We start from the raw sequence: 20,903 nt of genomic DNA on the forward strand, positions 1-20,903 counted from the left end.
GACGAATTGACTCCATGTAATGAAATTGTAATGGGCATGGTGGGCCTAACCAAACAAAGGGGTCAGCAGGTATATGACATGGATGTTCTGCATCTCTAGCCCTTATCTAACCCTCTTCCATCTTCTTTGTGAAAATATATCAAAGTCAGGAGGACGGAAGAATCCAGCCAGTGCTGAATAGATGTATGAATGTTTGAAATCATTTGAGATATACACAAGTGAGGGATTTGAACAATCAGCTGGTCATTAATGCTAAACGAACCAAGACACTAAACAGGACCCTGATTTTTACAAATAGATATGAAATATGGCATGAAATATTTATTGAGTTATAAGTATTGATTGAATTATAATTTTACCACAGGTGAGAACAAATCTTGAACTTAATTAAGTAGATGGCACTATTATTTTCTGTAGAGCTTCTTTACAGCTGAATCGCATCTTACAGCATCGACACATGTACTGAACTGAACAGAATCAACAGATAACTGGCTCAACCAAAGTAACAACATTGCTGCCTTTTGTAGAACTGCAGAAACTGAATTGTCTCCATTGCTGAGTTTCCATAACTGATTCTGCTACTTCCTGTTTATATCTATGAAGTTGCTCTGACACAATATGTTTTGTATTAAGCACTGTAGAAATAAAGATAACTTGACTTGATTTAATCAATTTATTTGCTGTCCTATAAAATGCATTCACGGGCAAAAAAGGTCAGTTGCTTTTGTAAGTACACTGTCGTTCAAAAGTTTGGGATCAGTAAGCCTTTTAATGTTTTTATAGTCTCTTATGCTCATCAAGGCTGCATTTATTTGATCAAAAATACAGAAAATCAGTAAAAACTGTAATCTTGCAAAATTTTATTACAATATAAAATAATGGTTTCTATTTTAATATCCTTTAAAATATAAATTATTTCTGTGATGCAAAGCTGAATTTCCATCAGCCATTACTCCAGTAAAGTGTCACATGATCCTTAAGAAATTATTCTAATATGCTGATTTATTATTAGAATTATCAATGTTGGCAACAGTTGTGCTACCAAATATTTTTTTGGAAACTGCGATACTTTTTTTCTGGATTCTGTAATTAATAAAAAGTCAAAAAGAACAACATTTATTCAAATTATAACTCTTTACTAACAATATAATACTCTTCTTAACAATTTAACACATCCTTGCTGAATAAAAGTTTTAATTTATAAAAAAAAAAAAAAGAAAGAATAAAAACTGACTGACCCCAAACTTTTTAAACTGTAGTGTATATTGTTATAAAAGATTTATATTTTAAATAAATGCTCTCACAATCGCTATCGAACCAAGCAGCTTTCAGCTGGTCAACAGCAACATGGCAAATTTGCATGACCAACTTGAAAGTAAAATCTGTGGTGGGAAATTCACCCAAATGTGAAAAATTGTATCACACAGAATTTGCAACAAGTTGCTGCATTGAACAAAAAACACCTGCTTGGCTAGAAAGTGATTTCTGTTTGAGATGTGCTTCGTACATCACTATAACATTGACAACAGATAATGGACCTTTTTTGTCTACATAATTTCACTAATGTGACTGCACCTTTTCTCCAAGTATCAGATTGTGTGGATTGACTGGATTCAAAGACAAAAAATGTGCCAAATATTGCATTTTGCTAACATTTTCTTGACCCGCTGTAGACGTCAGTGATCTTTCACATTTGCTATTTTCTGTAATAAAGGGCCTGTGCTTTTCACAGATTCATCACACTCAGTGTAACATTTCCTTCAGAAGATACCACCCAAATGCAGGAAGGAAAATAAGCTGACAGATTAAAGTGATCCTTTATAGCAGAAACATAAAAAAAGATAGAGAATTTATCTCCAAGCCACATAGGAGCCAAAGAAGAAAAATGCAGCTGCTTAAGAACATGATATATGACTTGGACTAATGAACAAAATCCCATACATGTCTTTTCATGGCATAAAACATGGCAGCTTTCAATGTTGTATCCCTTTACAGAAGCAAATCCACTGATTTGCAACACATGAACACAGAAACCCACCGCAGGAAACAGGTCGATATGTGACTGTTCTCTTTAGTCAGACAGATTGCAGTATCTGAATGAGAGGCACAAAACTAACACCTTCAACAACGCACACCATCCATTTGGAATTCCGAACTGCAATTATTCCCTTCCTGGTGCAAGGAAGTTGCCATAGTGACTTGGCCCTGGGCTACATGGAGTGAAAAGGTAAACACCAAACAGGCAATGTCTGACCTGCTGTGCTTTCCAACATTTTTCACCAAGAAATCGGCATGCTTGATATTTTCTCTCTTCGAACAGCTCATTTCGTCCACTGCAGTCTTGTCAGTTTAACTTTAGACTATACCCAATAATAAATGAATGACAAAATTTGTATTTAGACATTTAGTTTATTTAAAAGTGTCACAAAATGTCACAATGTTAAGTAAATCTGTAGTTCTCTGTGTGACAGAACTTTAGGTTTATCCAGTTTGACATTCTATCATCACATCATCAATTAGTTTGCATTAAAATTTAATGCATTCATAATTACACAGTGTTTAATTAGATTCTGTCTTCAGCACTATCCTGCAAATTACAGCATGCATGCTTTAAAGGACATTATTTCCAAACATCACATTAGCATGTAGATTATTATGCAGACTTCCAAAACAACTAACATCTGGAAAAAATAATATGCTGTTACATGTCCTGACATGTTCTGCGGTGTAGACAAGTGCGCTTTTTTTAATGCAGCATGAATGAACTAAATCTTCTGTGACGTTGCCACATGCTGTAATGTAAGCTTGTCAGCCTCAGACTGACACCTAGTGGCGATAAATGGTACTGAAAGTACAAGACCTGCCAAATTTACAGAATATAATCATGATAATAGCATCAAAGAATTCTCTCTCTGTATATAAATCGACCTCTAGAATTAGAAATGTGCATAATTAAGGAAACACAGATGAAACTATAGCATTTCATATTTACATGTCAATGAAGTTACATTATAGTTTATCTAAGTTCACAGTAAATGCCGTGTTTTTTATACACACACACACACACACACACACACACACACACACACACACACACATATATATATATATATATATATATATATATATATATATACAATAGGGTTTTTATCTCATACTGCTGATAAATTGATAAAATCAGTCAATGCAATTTCAATATGACTTCGAGCAAACTTCACTCAAAATATTTTTAATAATACGTAGACAAGTCTACTATTAAAAATGTCTTTTTTATGAACTATAACTTTCATTATTTAAATGTGTATTTACTGCACAATGAATTTTGGTGCTCTTATAACGTCTCATGCACAGGTCAAATTAGGACAGCTCCGCTGATCCGAACAAACACCAGCAGGTGGCAGTTTCCGCTTGTCTTCCGGGTATCTACAGCACTGCGCGCGTCGCGTCAGCAGAGGGCGCCCACGAGCGCAGCACATCAGCAGCCGCGCGCCTTCGAGCGCAGTCAAATGGCGCCTCTCCAGAGAATCACGGGGACCAGTCCGACCTGCTACTTGCTGATGTTAATTAGGGCAGAAAACGCTTCCCTGATAAAAAAAAAAAAAAAGTCTCTTTCTGTTTTACGATTCTGTGCGATATGTTTTTATTTATCTGTGAATAATGTGGACGTATAGGAAGACATTGTGCTTAGTTGTGCATGGAACTGATGATATTCTTATAACAGATTGACAGCAAAAAGATTCATCCTAAGGTAAGCGGTGCATGTAACGTAACTGTTCGTGTTATTATTATGTCAATGAATAGAGCAGCGTATTCACTCTTCGTGGGAGCCATTCTGATGTGAAAGCAATGATTTGTGTTTGTTGCATGCCACCTTGCATGCTCTAATTGAAAATGTAGCCGCTTTTGACGCTGTCTTTTTTAAACTTGTAATATACTGTTTATATTTTAAATGAATAACGTTACACAAATATCAGCATATCGTCAGGCTGAGCCGATTCATATTCACATCCAGGGAAACTATATATCTTCTCTTGTCATTGGAGGCTGGGGTCGTAAAACAACAGGCATTCCCTCTAAATATGACCACCAGTGGCTTTAACGTACTGCAGTAAGAACAGTAACATGTAAATGGATGTCATTACTTTGTTAAGCTTAGTTTTGTTTACTGACTGCTAGACCACTCTAAAAACATATGAGATCATGTACCCCCTATCCCAGGATATAGCTCAGTCAAAACATGACCTTTTACAATGTTTGTGGGAGTTGTTATTAATTATTTGTTATATAATGCCTGACAGAATCTGTTGATTCAGTGCAAGAATATGCTTCCCACACTGGTTGTTCATTCAGGATGTTTAAAGCACAAGGAAATCAGTTTGATCAATGTGAAATAACCATTTGTAACAAACCAGCTGAATGTAACAACTATATATATTATTTGATTTCAGCTTTATTTTAATTTAATTTAATTAGTTTTGGTCTTAGTTAATGATAATTACCCCACCTGTAACCACAAATGTGGTTCACATCCAGCTTACACAAACACAATTTAATTCAGATTTTATCAGTCTGACAATAATTTCTTCCAGTGCTCAGTCCACTGTAGGAGAGCAGGGCCGAGTTGGACATGTGCCCTGTTCATGCATATAGACTCCAACAAAGCCTCTCAGCTTAGTTTGACTCAACTAGTAGCCACAGCCTTGGCATTTGTTGCTTTTTTTGGTCTGTGGCCAATCAGAGTGACCCAGATCATGCTTGATTTGAGTATTGAACTCTAGATATATTGTAGTGTCTGATCTTTTTATTGGCAGCCAGTTATGAAATGAATTACTTATGAAATTAAGTGCTCTTTGGCAAGAATGATGAATCTAACCTGTAGTCGTGTGTAAAAACCTTTTATTTAAAGGGATTGGACACTTCATTGTGAAAACGTGCATTCATTGATTAAAGGGTTAGTTCACCCAAATATTAAAATTATGTAATTAATAACTCACCCTCATGTCGTTCCACACAGTTTAAGATATTTTTAGATTTAGACCGAGAGCTTCCTGTCCCTCCATTGAAAGTGTATGCACGGTATACTGTCCATGTCCAGAAAAGTAATAAAAACATCATCAAAGTAGTCCATGTGACATCAGAGGGTCAGTTAGAATTTTTGAAGCATCAAAAATACATTTTGGTCCAAAAATAGCAAAAACTATGACTTTATTCAGCATCGTCTTCTCTTCCGTGTCTGTTGTGAGCGCGTTCAATGCAGTTTAGTGATATTCGGTTCACGAACGAATCACTCGATGTAACCGGATCTTCTTGAACCAGTTCACCAAATCGAACTGAATCATTTGAAATGGTTCATGTCTCCAATAAGCATTAATCCGCAAATGACTTAAGCTGTTAACTTTTTTTAATGTGGCTGACACTCCCTCTGAGTTAAAACAAACCAATATCCCAGAGTAATTAATTTACTCAAACAGTACACTGACTGAACTGATGTGAGGAGAGAATTGAAGATGAACACCGAGCCGAGCCAGAAAATGAGCGAACTATTCACTTTCGCATACAACTTTCAATGCATACACTTTCAATGGAGGGACTGAGAGCTCTCGGACTAAATCTAAAATATCTTAAACTGTGTCCTGAAGATGAACTGAGGTCTTACGGGTTTGGAACAACATGAGGGTGAGTTATTAATGACATAATTTTAATATTTGGATGAACTAACCCTTTAACGTGAAGACTGATGCCTTAAACGTAAATTTGGATCTGCAGACATAAAGATAAAGGTAGGGAAAGTTGATTGAGCCGAGTGACATTACAGAAGTGGGCTGAGCATGAAAGAGGGGCATTTGTTTCTACCATAGTACAGCTGGTCAGCTCTGAATGTCCCTTTCATGAAATGCACAGGGACTTCTCCATGTCCGGAACAAACTGTGCCTGCCAGCTTTCAGTCTTTTTGCTTTATACGCACACACACACTATATTACGTTAAGGATTATTGATAGGTGAATTTTTATTGACTCTAGAATGAATAGATTAGCCTACTAATGTGTGTTTTTTTATGAATTTTCAGATCTGGGAGCTGTTTAGCATCTCTTCAGTTGGACAAGAGACTGAGGTGACTCACTGCATGCTTTTATATTTTCTTGTGCGGCATAAAAAAAACTGTTTGAATGTGTGATTAAGTCACAGGCTGCCTTCGCAGTCAAACTTTATAATCAAATGAACATTATTGTATCTTCGCATCATGTCTAATAAATATCCAGTGGTTGAGAAATTCACATTTAAGACTATAGTTAAAAATTAACTGGAACTGTTGTCAAACAGATCCAGTTACAGATGAAAGGCATGGATTTCCACATAGCATTTGTTCTTTAAAGTGGATTATTTGCAGCTTTAAGATGTGAGCTGTTACATGCAACACAAATTTTTATTTGGCTAGCTGTGGCTAAAAATAGAATGTTATGAATACATCATACAGAAGTGCAAAATGTATTAGTGTTTTATTTGAGGTCCTTTTATTTTGAATATTTTTTTCTGAAAGCCATCCAGATTGGACTCCTTCACAGGCCTTATGTTATGACTCCCACAGCCTAATATTTTATATATATACACATTTAAAATTTCTTGGTTCTCTGATTATCTCTGATTTTGTTTAATAGTCACATGATCTGCAGGTAAACAAATAAAGTATTTAATGTTTCATTTATTTTACATTTTTATGATTTAAATAATTATTTCAGCTCACTCGTGATTTTAGCTTCTTCATGAACCCCAGTTTGGTAAGCCATGTCCTAGATAAAGGACCGTTAGGTACAGTACAGGTACAGCTTCCAAGAGCTTGGTCTGGATAGCATGGGTTCACTCTGAGGTTGTGTCACAGAATTGTAGCTTTTCTGCTAAAAACCAAAAAAAAACATTCCCGATATCAAAAGAACAATAAATGGCACTTGATCTGAAGTGAACAGATCAGTAGAAGGAATCCCAATGAAGCAGGTTAATCTAATGAGCTAATGAGGCCACAGGCCAGTGACTTCAAAACAGAGATTACGGATTCACCAAAAAGTAAAAAAGCAACCTACTTTCAAAAGCTTTGGACACGTTTAAAGTATTGATTTCTCAAACTTTGTAGACTGTTATGAGAACAAAGTATAAACAAAGACAAACTTTCCTGCATATGTCTCTGTATTCCTTCTGTTGACATTTGTTGAATGAGAGATAATGGGTGTGCTTTTTGAACTGCTATAAATCCTTTGATCCCAGTCATTCAAATAATCTGTTAAATCCTCTTTAGATCATGTCGTCTACACTGAAATGGAACAAGCCTTGAAGAGATTCACCTCTTGAGCTTTCCTAGAGCTTTCTGGTGCACAGTGCGATTTGTCACTTTTACTAACACTTACTAATGATGTCAAATCCTTTATTGTGAGATTAGACTTCTATAACACATGATCTTATTAGCCACATCTTCTCACTAAATGATTAAAGCAAAATATTATTAATGGAATGATGCATGGCACATTGGTGTGTGCATATTTTGCTCAAGATTTCCTTTCAGTGTCATTTTTTATTATTATTATTGTTATTCTCAGTGTTGGGAAGGTTACTTTGGAAATGTAATAGGTTACAGATTACAAGTTACCCTGTTAAAAATGTAATAGTAGTGTAACTTTTTCAATTACTTCATTAAAGTAATGTAACTAATTACTTCTGAGTACTTTTTGATTACTTTTCTAAATTTGTGAAAATTCAAGAATAATAAATAAAAGCATATGCATCAACTTAAATACAGTTATCTAATAAGCATGTGACGTATTCTGTGTAATAAACTCCTGAAACATTGGTGTTTTTTTGAAACTGCTGTCTCTGTATATGATGATAGTTTTCTCAAAATAAGTAAAATGCACATGAAGTGACACAGAGCAGTTCTAGAAATGATGTTTATGTGCTCGTGTACTCCTATATTGAGGCAGCAGAGGTTGAAAACACTGCGAGCTTCAGTAGGCCTATGTGTAGAAAATGAAACCATGTCTTTGCCATTAATTTACAGGAGGGGCGGACTGGGAAAAAAATTCAGACTGGAAAATTCAAACTCATACAAACAAATTCATGGACAAAACTATTTTTTGTATGGACCTGACATAAAAAAGGTTTAAATCTTTAATTTGGGGACATGCAAAATAATTAAAAGTTCTCTCCTGAACTGCACCTTCACTTCCATTTTTCTCTTCAGTCTCTTTATTTTGCGCCGTTATCCATCTCTCTCATGACTTTAATACTCAAGATTGAACAAAACTATACTTTACAATACAATACTCTACAATACTACAATATCTTTATAGAAAAATCCTAATACTGTACACGAGTCATGTTTTTCCCTTACAAAAAATTACCATGCTTTTATTAGCCTATATAAAAGTAAAATAACCTTGTTTTCTTTTTTTTTGCAAATGGATTTGTATTTATTTTTAAATAAATACATTTGTAAAATAATTTTACATTTTTGGTTACCACATTTAAACAATAGTAACCATTTTCTCTGGATTTATAGTTAAATATTAAAATGTTAATTTTCGTAAGGGTTGTGTTGTTGTCTGTCGTAGCTCCCCCTAAACCTATAAAGAAAAATCAGAATTTTTTTTCAGCTAAATTACTACTGTAACATTACAACAGATAATAATGATGTCCTTTATATAGTATTTTGAGTGATGACTGATGAGCAACGTGCTGCTGCTTGATTAAATAAATAAAAAAACAAAGACAAAAAAGCATCTTTACAGATGAAACTGACCTGAAACCCTGAACAGGAGTTCTGCTTCTCTGCTCCAGCTGTCCACTGTATTCTCCCTCTCTCTCTCTCTCTCTCTCTCTCTCTCTCTTTCTCTCTCTCTCTGTCTCTCTCTCTCTCTGTCTCTCTCTCTCTCTCTCTCTCTGACTCTCTCTCTCTCTCTCCCTCTCTGTCTCTCTCTCTCTGTGTCTCTCTCTCTCTCTCTCTCTGACTCTCTCTCTCTCTCTCTCTCTCCCTCGCATTGATTACTCGGAGTCTGATCCAAACCGTTTGGCGGAGGCGCGGAGAGCGCGCGAGTCATGACTAACACTTCATGACTTATTAGAGATTTAATTATCAAATGGCGGATTCGCAAATGATCGCTTTAGTACATTCGGCAGGCAATTATACAATAATGATATTAAATAGTGGGGCAAAATCGGCTGCCAAGCCACCGGGAATTGTCCCGGTTCTCCCGGTGTCCAGTCCGCGCCTGATTTCCACAGACACGCAGAATGTGCAAGTCATATATTGCATTTTTGGGGCTTTATATTCACAGACACTAGTCCATGTCATGTTTTGATTCAAGTGTACTGACCTACTTTTGATTTAGTCATCCAAAATGTGGCATATTCCGTCCGCGTTAGGCATTTCGTTTTTATGACTGGATTCTACGAACCAGACTGTATTTCCGCATCCCGGAAATTATTAGGGCGGTATGTCTCAGAATAGTCAGTGCAATTTGGGAAAGAAATCAGTTAAATCTGTATGTGGATGTGTGTAAATATTCAAATGTAATCCCCTTTGTAATCGTTAAAAATTTCATAAGTAACTGTAATTTAATTACTCATTTTTTCTTAGTAACTGTAACTAATTACAGTTACAATAATTTTGTAATTAAATTACGTAACGCCGTTACATGTAACTAGTTACTCCCCAACACTGGTTATTCTTTTGAGGAAAAAAAAAAGTTTTGTTCTGAACTTTCTGCAGATGATTAGGAAAAAAATTATTTAGGAGATTACTCCATGTAAAACTAAATTTTGCCCATTTTGGTGCCCATTTTTGCCCATTTTGGGGTTTTTTTTGCATACAACAGACAAACGTATTTTTTGCGTACTGTTACACTAGCTCTCATACAGTAGCATAGGTCTGTGCTCCTAGTCGTGCATATGCTGGCATGCATATGGCAAAAACAGGAAGTGTTGCTGTTTCTTTGGGCAGAGCTCACATCCTGTGCTTGGCAGGAATGCTCTGCTCCCTCTGACTTGTAGACTGTCTTTCAGAGATGATTTCAGACCACACTGTTCTTAATGAGGATACATGTTCTTTGCTTCAGAATTTGTCTGCTGTCTATTCCCACATCGACACACTTCTGCGCAAATGTCTTTATCATTTTCTTAAACATTTAAAGCAATTAACTGTTCCCCAAAAATGAAGATTCTGTTAGCATTTACTCAGTCATTTTGGTCTAAAATTGAAAAGTCAAAAAGGACTTGTGCAGTGAATCGGCTGATCCAGTTCACAAAAGCAGTCTGAATGATGTATTCATGAAGCTGACTGATTCAGTTCTTGAATTCAACTCTGTGGTTCAATTTGGTTGTAACAGCCCTCTAGATTAGAAAATTCCTTTAAATTTAAACATGATAGTGAGTCAGAGTGATTGCTTTAGAGGGAACTGTTCGACCTCAGAAGACTGTTTCAAACAGACAGTGACAGAACATTAGCAATATATTTTATTTTTGTCAGGCACTAGGTTCCATGTCCAAATAGCCAAGTTTATGAATGGACTGATTGTATTTATCAAGTTAATGTAAAAACTCTCTTTCTCTGACTAGCACAGTTATGCTTGTTTAAGTGAAAATGTAGCCGCTTTTGACGCTGTCTTTTTTAAACTTGTAATATACTGTTTATAATTTAAATGAATAATAATTCACAAACTCCTCCTTCGTAATGTAATCCAATTAAGCAATTAGGTTGCTCAGGGATTTCAGTATTTTTGCTGACACAAATCAGAAGACCTGCCAACAGCATTTGTGTGTTGAGCACTCTCAGCCTTACTTAAAGTTTAGCTGTAAATGGTTTCAGCACATTTAGGAGTTTGATGCAATAGCAGATATGAAAAGTGATACGGAGTGAGTTGGTATAAAAATGTGCTGATTTTAAATACTGACACTTTGAGTATATCCTTGCATTGTTTTCATTAAATGACAGATAATGTGTTTTAATGTTTCAACCAAAGGTCTTGACTATAACTAAACTGTTTTTACCCTGCTCACAAAAGACAGTTGGAGCGACACTTGAGAATATTAATTTGGCTTCAGCCTAGATAGATTAAAAATAGATCTTATGCAAGAGCATTATCATTTGTTATATAATTTTACTCAAACTTGTGCTAAATGTTTAGATAACAGCTATATTGGCATCTCCTCTGTAAAACTGAGCAAAACCTAGCTTCTTTACTAAAGGAAGAGCTCCAGATGTGGATAGTCATTGTCTAGATGAATGCACAGTGGAGGTTTATAGGGCTTCTTTCATGCCTGTGATTTCCTCTTTGATTTTGGGTGTGGTGGACATTTTTCTGGTAATTTGTTCCTTTTCATTTAATTTTTTCTAGTTGTTCATTTTTGGATCTTCTGTCTGAGTGCTTAGGTCTTTGATAGAGTGTTTTTTCAGAGGCCTATTGTTTATTTCTTTTAAGAGGCTGGGTCCTCTGGAGATTGCATTTATAGGCTGCATATGTCATATAAGAAAATTAACATTTATTTTGCAGAGTAAGACAGAATTTACAGTATTTCACACCACACAAGGAATAGCAGTCAACTTTATTATGGATGCTTTGCTTTTTTATTAAAGAAGACAACCAGAAGACACCGTTATAACAGCAGAAGTGTCATTTCTGCACCACTCATTAATTGTGTAATTGGCTTTTTAAATAGGTTGCATCAACATCTCTGCCATTGGTCATACAAGCGGAATAAAACAAATTTTTTTGCACAAAACTCTTCTTAACTCAAAAATGTGCATTTATTTTGCATTCATGTTTACTCAACAGTGGACTTGGTTTAAATGAGCCATTATTTTCATTATGTCGTAGTTATCATGAACAGGAATTTGTGTCTTTATTTCCTCATTGTGGCTGCATATATATATTCATCATTCATCAAATCATAAAAAATATAGGGTGGGACTGCTTGGCATGAGGATGTTGGGCACCAAGTCCGACAAGAATCCAGAAGCACCCCTGCAAGGAAAAACAGACAGCATCCATTGGGTGTTTTCTGGATTATAGAAAGTGGCCATTGCAACTACAATGGACAATTGTTTCATGTGAGTGGCAGATTGAAACTTGCCTGGCCATTGGATAACCTTATTGCCCAGCCCTTGCACCAACATAATATAGTTGCTCCTGATGAGATTTGATGTAATAAGGCTATACTGCAAGAATGTGGCTACCATTTTTATGTTTGAGACAAATTTTGGTAATCGAGATTCGAGAAATATCTATTTCGTAGTTGAGCAAACTCTGCAGTCTTTAATCACTTATTGGTGTATTCACAGTGATATATCACGTATATGGATTTGATGCAGTGTGTTTGTCAAAGAAAGATGTCTTAAATTGCATTCTCTTCAAATTATCAACACTGCCTCGTTTGCTCTGGAGAATGAGCAGTTAATGTAAGACTCCATATACACCACAACATAATTTTTTTTTTCTTCATTTGTGTGGTACACAAGGTGATGTCAGAAAGAGCTGTGATTACCACATCTGCACTGTCATAAGATGTACATCATACAAACACTGTTGATCTCTCACAGTCTGCCTTGGCTTCTACCCAACATCTCACTAGGGATGTATTTGACAGGCAACAGCCGTAAAGAACAGAATAATTTCACCATGGACACATGGCTTTACATATGACATACGAGTTGCTGTGTCTGGTTAAGGCTGTGTGGGTGTGCTGACGGAGGTGAGAGGCCCAAACAGAGACGAACAGCCTGCTGAGAGCCCTTTGCTGTTTGGGCTGTCGACTATTCCCACCACAACACAATGTGATACTGCAGACGCAAGCACATGAGTCTCCATCTGTCTCCACCTACACGGATATCTGCTGTGGGGAAGCGTACGAACTAGACCATCTGAATGTTCCTCAACAATTAATTCTATCAGCTTGTGATGGTTATGTGGTGGAAGAGTGAATCATGTTACATTTTAGTAACTTTTGGTACCAAAGTTTTGCTGTGACTTATGTGTCATGTGCTTTGAAATTTTGCACATAATGTATTTTGCAGAGGTCTGTTTGTTTTTAGCAGGCTGCTCTGTGTTGCTCATACTCTCTGAGGGAGTCTGTTCTGTAGGGCTCTCCAGCAGAGACAGTCATTAGTTTTCTTTGGGTTGCCTGGCAGCAGTACTGGGGGATATTGACATACTTGTCATTGACTGATTGGACAAGCCCTTAGCAAACAGCAGAAGCTCTTTAAAGGGAAAAATCTTGTGGCAGACCAAACAATTTAATAGATAAGGAGTGAGCTACGGGGTGGTGTTAGCGCAGTGGATAAGACGCATGCCTGTGGTGTGGGAGACCTGGGTTCGAATCCACTGTGAACCGCCAGTGTGTCCCTGAGCAAGACACTTAACCCCTAGTTGCTCCAGAGGCGTGCGACCTCTGACATATATAGCAATTGTAAGTCGCTTTGGATAAAAGCGTCAGCTAAATGAATAAATGTAATGTAAATGTAATGAGATACCCCAAATCTTTGTCATAGTTTAAGGGGAAGTGTCTTTCCCACTCATCATTTTTACCTTTGTTGTCCTCTAATGCTCATTTTAAGTTAATCTTTAAAAACACTGTTAAAGTAATTTGTGGCAAATCTCAGAATTAATATTAATTTCTTACTGTTCATTATAATGTGATCATTGTAAACTGAAACTAAAACTATTATTAAATATTTTAGGTCATTGAAATGAAGCTGAAATAGAATAAAACTAAATAAATGTTGCCTAGGCAGCTACATGAGCAAAGTTTAAGTTCTAAAAGTAATAAAATGGAAATTGAAATAAACTAAAATAAATTTGATATACAAAAACTAATAAAAATGACAAAGTATAAAATATATAAATAATTTAAAATATTATTAAACATTGTAATAGTATATTATTGTATTAAAATTTAAAATTTTTTCATGATGGCTAAATTCACTTGTTACATTTATAATTGATTTTATATTTTGTTGGGGTTTTTTATTTATTTATTTATTTACATAAAACAGTATGATATTTATTAACTGCTTTAGCTGTTTCTTATGCTTTCTGTTTGTATTTTAGTGTCCCAGATCTGTGTAACATGAGCAGTTCTCGCTATGAACCCAGCTGGGACTTGGACCTGGCGCCCCTTCTGTCCTGTAAACTGTGCCTGGGAGAGTTTCCCCTGGAACAGATGACCACCATCTCCCAGTGCCAGTGCATATTTTGCAGTCTGGTAAGGGCTGTGTCTTGAGTAGTGTGCAATCCAACAAATTACTTGACTGTCTTTTTTACAAGTGGGAATATAGTAATGTAAATGCACAAAACATACAGCAGCTAGTGATCCTCTTACTGTTATTTTAATTTATTTTCTAAATAACGACTAGAATTTAGTATGCGCACATATAATTCTATACTAATGCTTTGATAGTTGTTTTAGTCATGCATTAGCTTCTTGAATCTTGATGTTGGTCAAACTGGTCTGTGCTCTGCGAGCAGGTCTTGAATGTTGTCTCAGCAGAATGCTGTGATGGATTGTGGGTGGAAACATAACCAGAGGCAGCACCTGTCTCTTTTTTTTCAAAGATGGAAAAAAAAAAGAATTTGTCTCTTACAGTGTTTGAAGCAATATGTTGAACTCCTCATTAAAGAAGGCCTTGAAACAGCTATTAGCTGTCCAGACTCTGCCTGCCCAAAACAGGGACATTTGCTGGAAAACGAAGTAAGCTTGCTTAAAATTGTTTAAAGTATTAAGACATTCTCTCACCCACTGTCACCCACTTCTATCTTGCTTAATTATATATATTTTTTTATGTAGATTGAGTTTATGGTGGCTAACGAGGTCATGCAGCGTTATAAGAGACTCCAATTTGAGCGAGGTGAGTTTTCCTGAGAGTTTCATGAAGTACATAGGTCTAATATAGCTTTAACACCCTTTTTTTCATATCTGTTTTGTTTTTGTTTTTTGCTAATGTTCCTCTAAGAAATGCATTGTATTTGAAATGAATAATGCTTCGTTTCTGTAAGATGGGTGAGTTTTTTTTTTTTTTCTGTGAGTTTTGCCATGTCTAATATAGTATTTTAACAGCTACATCTTCAACAGCAGCCTCTTTGAAAAGCCTGCATCAAATTGACACATTCATAAATCTTTTACACAGAATTGTGCAAAATAAAGCGTTCAGAACATTGTTAGATGTTTCATTCAGAATGAGATTTTTTGCATCTTTTTTTTTCCACTGGGGAGGAAGTCCTTTCAACATACAAACTTACAGTGTGTTTATACATCAACCTCGTTTGTCAAAATAAAATTTGATACCTCATGTCAAACCCGGGGAAAATGTAAATGTAGATCAAATCAAATAGGTCATCATTTCAAATATGCTGTTTGTTTTTCCTTGCAGAGGTGCTTCTGGATCCTTGTCGGACTTGGTGCCCATCATCTTCATGCCAATCAGTGTGCCAGCTGAATGAATCGGAGGTGCAGTTGCCGCAGCCAGTGCAGTGTCCTCAGTGCAGTCTGCGTTTCTGCTCCGCCTGCAGGGCAGACTGCCCCACCGGCCACACGTGTCAGGAGAGCGTGCCAATTACCACCATCCTGCCTGGGGAAAACGGGTACTAGTGTACTTTAAACCCTCAGCATGAAATCATGTAGCATTCACAGCAGAAATATTGTTTCTGTGGGTGCACCTCGTTGCATAAAACAAAAATAACTTCTTATCTTGCTTTCAGATTTTTTTTTATAGGATTCTCTCCCTTAATAAAAATCCAGTATACAGATATTATTGAAGTATCCCTCAACAAATTATGCATACACTTTTTAGGATTTGACTGGTATTCATTTTAGTGACGTTTCTGTTTGGATTCCATTTAATCGAAGCAAAATCTTGGTAGAAACTACAACATTCAGCAAATCAGCATATTAGATTGATTACTCAAGGATCATGTGACGCTGAAGAGTGGAGTAATGGCTGCTGAAAATTCTGCTTTGCCATCACAGAAATAAATAACATTTGAAAATGCATCAAAATAGAATTTTAAATCAAAATATCACAGTTGTACTGAATTGTTTATCAAATAAAAGCAGCCTTGGTGAGCACAATCATACCGACTCCAAACTTTTGTTTATACATATATTTAAAGCATGTTAGCAAGTAAAAATTTTGGCATTTAAGTAATATTTCAGAACATGATAGGATAGTCATTTCTTTAGAATCACACTTCAATGTAAGAGATATTCAAATAGGCTTGATGAAACTGAACATGAGACTCTGAACCGTTCTCTTGCATGTTCATCTCCTCACTTTCAGCTCCAATTTCAAGAGTGAGGAGGACGAGGCTCCGATCAAACGCTGTCCTAAATGTAAAGTGTACATTGAGCGAGATGAAGGCTGTGCCCAGATGATGTGTAAGAACTGCAAGCATGCCTTCTGCTGGTACTGCCTGGAGTCATTAGATGTAAGTTGTTTCACTTTGTTGTTCTTATTATTGTTATTATTTTGACAAAGTTCATTCTATTTACTGTATAAGTAGAACTTTTATTGGGATGTCTTATTCCTCAAGTACAGTTGTGCTTGGTTAGACCAATATATTGTTGGAGTTTCTAAGTGCTGCTTGTAACTCACTGCTCCGTGTAACTCATATTCATCTTAATTGTAGAGTTGGGCATTTTTTTCAGGTTCGCATTTAAAAAAAAGAACCTCTAAAAGGAATAGCTGGATGAGGTGAACCTGATGAGATCAACTGCAGTAAACTGAAGCCCGTTCCATTACATCCTTTGAAATGAATCAAACGTAACATTACAGCTTCTATCTGCACAAAAGGATGCTAATGCAAGTGAACTTAAACTAAATTACGTGATGTATCCAGAGTGTAATTCCCACTGTGGATGTGCTTTTCCCATAGCATCGGCAAGAAAAAAAAGTTATTGTTATAATGTTATGACTATGCCTACTGTTGAAAAGAATAAACTAAAGATAAACAATAAACACAGAAGGACACAAATGCGCATATGAACTTGACCATGCTAGTTTGAAAGGGTAACTCTTCCCGTAACAACAACGCTGATACACGGGCAACTAAAGCACAAAGAACTCATAAGATTCTATTACAATCCTGTTCTCATTATAATGCTATGTATGTGACAGACTGGCGCAGCACATCTTGCACTTACTGTAACTGTATTTCATGATCAAAGTGATTCTAGACCTTTCACTGATTCCAGGATCACTGTGACCTTTCAAATCCAGTTTCACTTTAGAAGTCATGCTGTCTAACACTAACAAATCAGACCTCATATACCACCCAAAATGCCGCAATAACCAATCAGAAAAAAAGAAAAATATATATATTTTTGAAGCAAGGGGAATCATCTTTTTCATGCACTTAACTACTTTATTGATGCTAACATCTCTCCTTCATCTCCTCAGGATGACTTCTTACTGATCCATTATGATAAAGGACCATGCCGGAACAAACTGGGTCATTCCAGAGCCTCCGTCATCTGGCATCGTACACAGGTCTGTACCACATGAGCGTATCCCTCTAGACTGCAGATCTGAAGTACTAAAGACAAGCTGACCCACACAATTCATCTGAAATAGCCCTCAATCTTCTAAAAGCCAACAGGGCATGATTTATGTTTCTATACTAGGGAGATGTTATGTGTTTTACAAGAGTGGCTTATGTCACACTTGCTAATGCCTTACTTTACAGTGCAGGGAGATTTGAGCTTTTTTGTTACTTTATTGTATTGGCAATAGAGAGAGATACACAGCTGCCTGATGTAAATAAAAACATTGATATTTTTTGGAAAATCATCACTTTGACTATTCAGTACTACATCAAACTACCGTAATATAGTGTTGTGTGTGTGTGTGTGTGTGTGTGTGTGTGTATATATATATATATATATATATATATATATATATATATATATATATATATATATATATATATGTATATATATATATATATATGTATGTATATATGTATATATATATATATATATATATATATATATATATATGTATATATATATATATATATATATATATATATATATGTATATATATATATATATATATATGTATATATATATATATATGTATATATATATATATATATATATATATATATATATATATATATATATATATATATATATATATACAACACACACACAAATGTATATATTCTCTTTACTAAATCAGTATCAGTAGCTCTAGGACAGAAACCAAGATAAGATCAAAAAAACATTACTGCCCCCTGTGGCTGAATGCGATCTGATTTGACATGTCAAAGAATCACAGACCAATCTATACTGGCTTTATAATTAGCAGGAATGTGCACGTGTTGTTTATCCTACTTTTTGCTCTTTTCTTTTTATCTTAAATGTACTTAGTTTTTTCCTCTCTCCCTGGATCTGTCAACTCTGTGCTCAGGTTGTTGGGATTTTTGCTGGCTTCGGTCTGCTGTTGCTAGTGGCCTCCCCTTTCCTTTTGCTGGCCACTCCTTTCGTGCTTTGGTGCAAGTGCAAGTGTAAACGCGGCGACGATGACCCTCTTCCCACCTAGAGCTCCGATTCAGCTTCAGGAGGTGACTTTCCACTCATTTGACAGAGGATCGGCTGTGATCCTTTCTTGTTCTCCTGAGCACACTTTGCAGGTGCATTGGTTAAAGACTTAACTGGTCCGTGAGATGGCACTTTTGTATATGTTGACTTGCATTGAAAGGTGTAACAGAGGAGCAGAAAAGCTGAGAAGCTGATTTGGATGAGCCACTGGAGTCAAGCAGATCTGTAGTGTTTGGAAGCAAACACTTTTTTGTTTTTTTTGTTCCATTGTCTTGTATCTTTTTGAAGCATCACTTTTTCTTCACTTTCTTTGGTATTAAAGTTGACTAAGCAATTTTTTTATGTTGTTTATCCTGAGATATAACAAACCCACTTTACAGGAATACATTTCTTAGCAGTGCTTTCATAACTTTCTTGTAGCATAGTCACATAATCTCAATATCTCCGCCGTTTTTTTTTTTCTTTTCTGTCTAATTGTGTATGCATGTTGTAGGCCGAGGATGTTTCACTTCTGTACCTCCAGCAGAGGATCTAATCAGTCTGCCACTTGCTTCTACAGTATATGCTTCCTATAAGCTCTTTCTTAGGACAGTAAAACATTGTTCTTCCATTTGAATCTACTCAGATACTGTATACGCACCATAGATGTAGCAGACATGTCACCTGATGCCTTCTCAAAGCTTGTAGGCTTGGGTGTTGCTGAAAGATTTTCTGTTATCCTGGTATCAGACAGCTGGGGCTCGTTCTTCGTACGTTGCTTATTACATTCGAGATCAAATGACACATCCAAGATGATTTCATCGTGCTAATCATAATCCGGCTAATTGAGTTCTTCGAACACACCTGTTGTTTATGATTAGTATCGCTGGATTGAGTTATCTTAAAAGCTTAAAAGGGGATATGTATCGATGGTAGAAACATTGATCAGCAACGCTGCTATTGGCTGCTCAGCGTGGCCAAGTTTATTCCAAGCAAATTCCAAGTTTATTCGGAATTTTAATGTTTAATCAAAATGCCAGGGAACACCTCAAAGTCTGCAAAAGCCAGGAGAGAGGGCTGGCAAAAAGTAGCAGACAATTTAAATCCATTAGAAGTGGCCATGTTATATGTTTTTTATCACTTATTAGCCTATATTTTTGTATTTTAATAATTGCATAATTATTTTGTTCATTGTAATGTCAGAGTCACCACACTAGAACATGGGAACAAATAAAAGTGAAGTACAAAATATTCTACATGGTATTTTTTTGTTATATTATAGTCTCTTCTCTTCTATAAAAGGCACTGTTAAATAAATGGTTGTCTGTTTATAATAGCAACCAAGAAAAAGGCTGAAAAAATAGAAAAGATCTTAGTAGCCTACACTGTAAAATATTTTGCTGCATTAAATTAAGGCTGTATAGTCATTTCAACTGTTAAATCTTGAGTAATGATGAATTGCTTTGACTTGTGAAAGTGAAAACTGATAAACTTATGTTAATGTAAAACTATTTTTTGAAGAAGAGTTCAAAAAGAGTTATTGATCACATTTTTCCCAAGTGTAGTTCATTGTAATGACATTGTGTTTTCCTCTTTTGTGCACTTTTACATAATACACCAACACTTGTTAACTTAAGTGGACATTTTCTAACTTTCCAAAGGAAAGAAAGTATAAGACTTTGTAATGTCTATTTGTTTCCATTGCACTGGACAGTGAATAAACCCTCTCAGATAACTGTCATATGGAGGAACTAGCCTACCTGCAAGTGCATAATAACTTTACTTAATTTATACTTGTATGCTTTATGGCTGCAGTATAAGTTGCAGGATTCCACATCTACAGAAAGGCCTACAGAATACTCTGCACAGACAGAGGAGACATAGGCCTATAGGTGGGCAGTGTATAGCAAATTTTTCCTTTTTATTTGTTGCATGAGGCATGTGTCTAATATCTCTTGTTGCAGGCACTTGACCACTGGCTTTTCTTTACAAAGAACAATTGAAATAAAACTCAAGGAACTAAGCATATTTGTCTTTTATTAAACATTTAATGAAAAGTGTTTTTTTGGCAATGTTGTGTAATATGGCACATGCAACAATTTCACAGGCCCTGTCAGGTGTGCAACCCTCAGACTTTTCAGACACTGAAATCTTCCCTTTAGATAGCCAAAGTTAATCTCATTGTGTGCCCTTGTCCTGGAGCTGCAACTGGTTTGGGTCAGGGAATGGGGTCATAAAACCCCTGTCTGCAGGCAGGAACATGTCATAATCACCTATGTAATAATGCAGTTCTGTTAGGATCAGCATAAGTGTAATATAGCTCGATATTTAATTGTGGAACTTTCCTT

At 35.9% G+C, this 20,903-nt stretch overlaps 1 protein-coding gene across 3 annotated transcripts; it reads left to right on the forward strand.

Moving 5' to 3' along the window:
* Nucleotides 1-3,457: 3,457 nt before the first annotated feature.
* Nucleotides 3,458-18,912, forward strand: LOC132092384 (probable E3 ubiquitin-protein ligase RNF144A-B). Of its 3 annotated transcripts, XM_059498605.1 has the most exons (10): nucleotides 3,459-3,748; nucleotides 4,044-4,124; nucleotides 6,068-6,112; nucleotides 14,088-14,241; nucleotides 14,623-14,727; nucleotides 14,824-14,884; nucleotides 15,407-15,617; nucleotides 16,313-16,460; nucleotides 17,432-17,521; nucleotides 18,446-18,912. In XM_059498605.1, exons 4-10 carry the CDS (start codon nucleotides 14,107-14,109, stop codon nucleotides 18,575-18,577), a joined length of 882 nt encoding a protein of 293 aa, XP_059354588.1. In that variant the 5' UTR covers nucleotides 3,459-3,748; nucleotides 4,044-4,124; nucleotides 6,068-6,112; nucleotides 14,088-14,106; the 3' UTR covers nucleotides 18,578-18,912. The 3 variants fall into 3 exon arrangements, with proteins under 3 accessions (XP_059354589.1, XP_059354588.1, XP_059354587.1); XM_059498604.1 differs by lacking the exon at nucleotides 4,044-4,124; XM_059498606.1 differs by lacking the exons at nucleotides 4,044-4,124; nucleotides 6,068-6,112 and having other exon boundaries at nucleotides 3,458-3,748.
* The last annotated feature ends 1,991 nt before the right edge of the window (nucleotides 18,913-20,903 follow it).

Source organism: Carassius carassius, chromosome 18 (genome assembly GCF_963082965.1).
Source record: "Carassius carassius chromosome 18, fCarCar2.1, whole genome shotgun sequence".
In the NCBI taxonomy this organism is placed as follows: Eukaryota; Metazoa; Chordata; class Actinopteri; order Cypriniformes; family Cyprinidae; genus Carassius; species Carassius carassius.